A 5,767-nucleotide genomic window follows, 5' to 3' on the forward strand; every position below is an offset into this window, starting at 1 on the left:
AAGACTGAATCTGCAATGGTAAACAGCTTGGTGTGAAGAAATCAACTGTGGGAGCAATTATTAGAAAATGGAAGACAGACAAGACCACTGATAATCTCCCTCGATTTGGGGCTCCACGCAAGATCTCACCCCGTGGGGTCAAAATGAATCACAAGAAACACACCGCCCGGGCAACGAAGGAGTGGCTTCGTAAGAAGCATTTCAAGGTCCTGGAGTGGCCTAGCCAGTCTCCAGATCTCAACCCCATAGAAAATCTTTGGAGGGAGTTGAAAGTCCGTGTTGCCCAGCGACAGCCCCAAAACATCACTGCTCTAGAGGAGATCTGCATGGAGGAATTGACCAAAATACCAGCAACAGTGTGTGAAAACCTTGTGAAGACTTACAGAAAACGTTTGACCTCTGTCATTTCCAACAAAGGGTATATAACAAAGTATATACCCTTTTTTGTCTCTCATAGTTGAGGTATACCTAGGATGAAAATTACAGGCCTCTCATCTTTTTAAGTGGGAGAACTTGCACAATTGGTGGCTGAATAAATACTTTTTTTGCCCCACTGTATATATGCAAAAGGCAGATGGGGAGATTTAGCATTTCTGGGTTGAATAACTTAATAAATAAATACACACATGTGTCAAATTAGTTGTTAGTAGTCATGTGTCTAGCATTTTAAAAGGTTTCTTCTTCCAAGAAAATTTTTGTTCATTACAATATAGATCACATTTGTGTGGTACATTTCAATATAATAGGCGGAGATCAGGGAATAGGGTGACATTGTAATCATAAAAACAGGTGCACCGTCAAGACAATTACAAATATATTCAAATGACTATGGACTGCTACTAAATAAAGATTTTTGGCCGTGACTCTGTGCAGCACCACAATACCTCATTCAGAATGTCGTTTTTTTTTTATTACATATTTTGCTTTATTGAGATATGGATATTGCACTAGAATTCTGTTCAGCCATTGATAAAAGCATGCTTAAAAAGTTTGAAGAACATGTGCAAACTACTCACTGGTAGTCCCAGAGCCACTGCATCAACAGGCTGGTAGAAAGGCCAGGCAAACTGGTGCTTCCACAGGGATTTGATCACTACGTTGTGCATGTATTGCAGCTGGTTGGTCTTCCGGCCTGGAGTGTTGGGGTCCGTCACTTCAGGGGGCGGAGGATTCACGAGACGTGGGGGGTGCGTGTTCGCTTCGGCTGACATGATGACGCCAGGCTGGGCTCTGATACGTGAACACAGCCTCCCCTGGTGTCTGCTGTCTCGTATGAGTTCTGTATTTTCCGTATGTCAGGTCTTCAAAGGCCAGCTTACTTCATTCATAGTTTTCATACAAGAAAAGGTGATCTGTGGATATTAAAAACAGAATCACATCATACCTATGGTCCAATTTTTTTATTTGGATGCAAATCAGGGATGCTGGAGATGTGCCCTCTCAAAAACTGAAGGTCAGTCTACATTATCTTGAAATCACATTTAAGTTTGAAGTCTGACAACAAGCACAGACCCAACAAACACACTTCTTACCATAGGAACATTTCAAAGTTGAACTTTGTATGCAATAGGAAATACATAATACAGCTTTATGATATTCATGCGTTTCATTTAATGTTAAAATACATACCTTTTTCATCTGTTGTTTAACTAGTTGTTATTTTATGTAAAACAAATTTAGCAATGTGTTATTTGAATGACAAGTTATAGGTAATTGATAATAAATGTTATTTGTTCACTCAATAAGCTTAATCAGTTGCAACAGGTAATCTATATATATTTACACTCAGTTTAAGAGATGTTATACGATGCGTTGCTCTATAGATAGCTTGTGCCCAAAGTACTGTAGAATTACAGCAATAAGTAAACCTGCTAATTTTAAGTTATTGACATTACATTAAACGCAACAAAAAGCAAATAACTAGCTTGACAGGTTTTTTTTTAAAGCAAAATAGGTATAGTACAAAAAACTGCTGAAAGTGCCTGAGTAAACGTTACCTGAGATATGCTATAACTAACCCAGGTGTTGTTAGCTTAAATGTTACTAGCTAGCCGTCGAAATAAAACGTAGTTCGCCAAAAGTAAGGAATAGTCTTACCATAACTAAGTTGCATAGGAAGTTGCATACAATGGTCAAATTATGCTTTGTTTGTTTTTTAGAACGTCGAGTTTTAGAACTAAGTTTTCACCATGTGTTGTTTTGACCAGAGCTCACCTTAAATGTTCAAAGCTAAGTTACCTGTCATCTTCACACAACTGAATTCAGGAAAGTCACGCCGCGAAAGACATTGTGGACGAGTTCAGACATTTGTTTACATATATTTTTGAAAATAACGACAATTCTTGCTTTAGAGGATTCTACACCTAGTACATGCCCACCTGTAAATGTCAATAGTTACCTCCAGAGTGAACAGTTACACCCACTTTGAAACTGAAAACGTTCGCACTAAAACAAACCTAAGGCAAGAAACGTGCTTTGTTTTTTCTTGTTCCCCTCTCCGATAGCTGCATAGGCGGATAGTAAACAGAGAGGACACTGCCCCCTATGGGCCGGGGTGTATGGTGGCACTCTCAAATTCTGTCCTGTATTAAAATCCCATATTCTATCTATTCAATATCATTATGTTTTTATCAACGGTGAAAGTAAAGTGTTACCCATTGCAGCCCAAACGCGTAGCAAGGCCACATTAGAACCGGTGCTATACCCAAAGAAAAATAATAAGTAAATATAGTCCAAATTTGCGTTTGACACTTAATTGTCCCTCGTTAGCTTCCGTTACTTCTGAGGATAAGACGCATGCGCAGTACAGTACTCACCACCATACGCCACATTCCCCGCTTCTCCTCGCAGCCAGCAGGCAAACATACAGGAGCGAGCCAAGTGCTTAAATGCGGTCTCCATGATCGTCTAAATAAAAATACGTGCTTTTTCCTACCAATCTTTACGCGGAGTATCAATCTGAACGCGGAGCAGCATCAAAACCCCGTGAGTATCGGTTTATGATGGATTCTTCCTTGTTTGAATGGAGGGCCCATCTGTGGCAGATCAGCCAATTTGTCAACAGCATCATCGATTTAAGACAGACGGCTACATGATTACACTGCTGTTAGCTGTAATAATAAACAAGTGCATATAAGATGGAGTTGCTATCTTTATTTGTCTGTTTTAAAATCATAAATGTATGCAGTACGATGATAGCTAACGTTACTGTCAGAGTTGAACTTCCCAGCGAAGAGATCCCGTGTCGCCCTTTGTTTAAAATTCATTATTTTCAAATGTATTGCATTAAAACACGAATAAACGTAAATATGTTTATCTTTTATACCAAATAGTATGTTATGCAGTGTTACCTGACTGTATGACATGTTAATATCACCTTAACAAGGCCAGTTAACGTTAGCTAGCTAGTTGCTAGCTGAAATAGCCACATTAATGGATGACGCTATGCTAAAGTAGAAAGCAGACACTCGCTTCATGGCTTTTTAACTACTAAAGACGAATACAAATGCCTTTATGAAAGTATTTAATGGAAATGATTAGCACTCTCACGGTTGCATTGCATAGATATGAAGTGTATAATGTATAACATAGCTGTCATGGTTGACATGATAAGAATAACATGTCATTGTATCGATGGCATGTGGCCCATATTGTACACAACAATTGAAAATCCCTTAAATTAAATGAGGTATGTATCCCTTGGAGTGATTAGTTACATATCAAGTTATTTTGAGGCGAGCCATTATAAATATATATTGTAATTACACCATACTAGCACATCAAAATGTGCTCTCTAGCATAGCTGACTCCTTATAATGAATAACTTTACAATGCTATTTGGCTATTTCATGCCAAACTGTATACATACAAACCTTTTGCTGGCTATTTTTAAGTCCTCAGTCTGCAGTTGATTATGTTTTGCTTTATATTGGTTTTCTTGCATATAACATTTTTATTTCTAAACTTGTTTCAATATCAATTTCTTCTGTTTTAGGATCCTGCCCAGTTGATGCTCATTTCCTCACCATGGCAACAGAAGATAAGAAACCAGAGACTGACACGAAACCTCCCGTTGTCCAATCGTCATCTTCCAGTCAAAGCAAGGTTAGGATTTCTGATTATAAATGTATGCTGGGAAAGAACATCTGTGAATAGTTTACTTTTTTCCCCTATGGTATCATATTTTGAAAAATGCGATGTGTTTGCCCTTTTTTTTTTTTAATGTGCTGTTTTGTTTTCATTGATAGTCTGCACCTGGCAAGCCAAACTACAGCCTGAAGTTCACACTAGCGGGCCACACCAAAGCGGTCTCCTCCGTCAAGTTCAGTCCGAGCGGAGAGTGGCTCGCCAGCTCATGTGAGTCCTTTTATCTTTTCCTGTTTGCTTTAAATCACATATGGGCCATGGTAAATTTGTGCTACATTTATTTTCATTATTATTATTTTGTATTATCTGCTAACTATTTCTTCCTCAAAAATAAACAAAATAGTCGTTGTCGCGTAAACAAAAAAAGAAAAAGTTGTCACGACACTAAATACATGTTTGTTTTTTCTTGACAGCGGCTGACAAACTCATCAAAATCTGGGGCGCGTATGACGGCAAGTTTGAGAAAACCATTTCCGGACACAAACTTGTGAGTGAAACAAATTCATCATATTTACTGCTGCACATTGTTTTAGCCTTTTTGGTTATCTTTTTATTAATGGGATTGTATTTGTCATGACCCATTACCCATGTGTAGAACACAAGAAGGTGATTTAAACCTGGGTTTTGTCTTAACCGGGTAACAGGGGCACTGTGCCCTCTTACATTTGGCGTGCGCCCTCATACCAAAATGCAGATTTTCCCAGATTTGTTTTAAAGTGATGCAAGAAAAATATATTTCTGTTCGTCCACAACAATATAATTACTCCAAAAATATGAAACTCGTGTCAAATAGAGCATAAGACGGCATAGTCAGCTTTGTTTTTACGGAGCTCTGACGTTGCTACATCTATAAATATATTAATGCTGTCAAAATTATCGCGTTAACGGCGGCAAATAATTTTTTGAATTAATTGCGTTAAAATATTTAAAGCATTTAATGCAGGTGCAGAATGGCCCGCCCCATACATCCCACCAGTGGCAGCGCCAGGGTATGGCTGGGGTAAGCTACACCCATACCAAGAAATGGCTTAGCCCCACCATGAAAAATGATGTTAAAGTAAGCAAAATAAAGTCCGCCAACTCGCGCCGAGAATTGCGCAGACAGCAGTTAGTAAGATTGATTTCAGTAGCCACTTGTCTGGAAATACCGAAGACCAGAAACGGTTTTGAAAACTTTTGTCACGTAGTGATCGTCTTCTCAATAAAACATCTTTGATAATGTCTTCTGGCCAATCAGAATCAAGATAACGGCGTGGTGTTGTTGCAGGAAGTCCTGACGGAGACTACTTTTGCTGTAGTACAGGGGTGCACATAACTGGTACGCAGGTACGCATGCGCGGCAACAATCTGAAATGCGTACCGTCACTTCTGTCACAAAGCGCATTTGTGTACCGACGTACTTGTGAAGCTTTTCCAGAAGGCGGTTAGATCACCGGACGACAGAGTCGGTCTCCGTGTGCACAGACAGGGCTGCTGTTAACGTCGGTCTGTACAAAGGAATTGTGCCAAAACTACGCCAACCGGCTGCGGAGGGAGACTCCCCCCCCCTTCACTGGAGAACTGCGCTAAAACAGCTGATCACAACGTTCACACTCTGTGGTAACGAATTAAGACCCCCACG

General features: G+C 39.6%; 2 protein-coding genes across 5 annotated transcripts in view; one reads left to right on the plus strand and one right to left on the minus strand.

The window, feature by feature from the left end:
* The window catches only part of brd3a (bromodomain containing 3a), a 13,918-nt gene extending 11,404 nt beyond the window's left edge, over positions 1–2,514 (minus strand). For 2 of the 4 annotated variants that reach the window (XM_010795253.1, XM_010795250.1), the window contains exons 1-2: positions 2,399–2,514; positions 1,017–1,352 (exon numbers count right to left, since the gene is read on the minus strand). In XM_010795253.1, coding sequence (XP_010793555.1) covers positions 1,017–1,211 — 195 coding nt within the window. In that variant the 5' untranslated portion in view covers positions 1,212–1,352; positions 2,399–2,514. Of the gene's footprint in view, positions 1–1,016; positions 1,353–2,378 lie in introns of all 4 variants that reach the window. The other 2 variants (XM_010795251.1, XM_010795252.1) reach the window with 2 other exon arrangements.
* A 297-nt stretch (positions 2,515–2,811) lies between these two features.
* The window catches only part of wdr5 (WD repeat domain 5), a 21,428-nt gene continuing 18,472 nt past the window's right edge, over positions 2,812–5,767 (plus strand). Inside the window, exons 1-4 of the mRNA XM_010795249.1 lie at positions 2,812–2,985; positions 3,995–4,104; positions 4,248–4,356; positions 4,560–4,633. Coding sequence (XP_010793551.1) covers positions 4,027–4,104; positions 4,248–4,356; positions 4,560–4,633 — 261 coding nt within the window. The 5' untranslated portion in view covers positions 2,812–2,985; positions 3,995–4,026. The remainder of the gene's footprint in view (positions 2,986–3,994; positions 4,105–4,247; positions 4,357–4,559; positions 4,634–5,767) is intronic.

Source organism: Notothenia coriiceps, unplaced genomic scaffold (genome assembly GCF_000735185.1).
Source record: "Notothenia coriiceps isolate Sejong01 unplaced genomic scaffold, NC01 NC01_scaffold00037246, whole genome shotgun sequence".
In the NCBI taxonomy this organism is placed as follows: domain Eukaryota; kingdom Metazoa; phylum Chordata; class Actinopteri; order Perciformes; family Nototheniidae; genus Notothenia; species Notothenia coriiceps.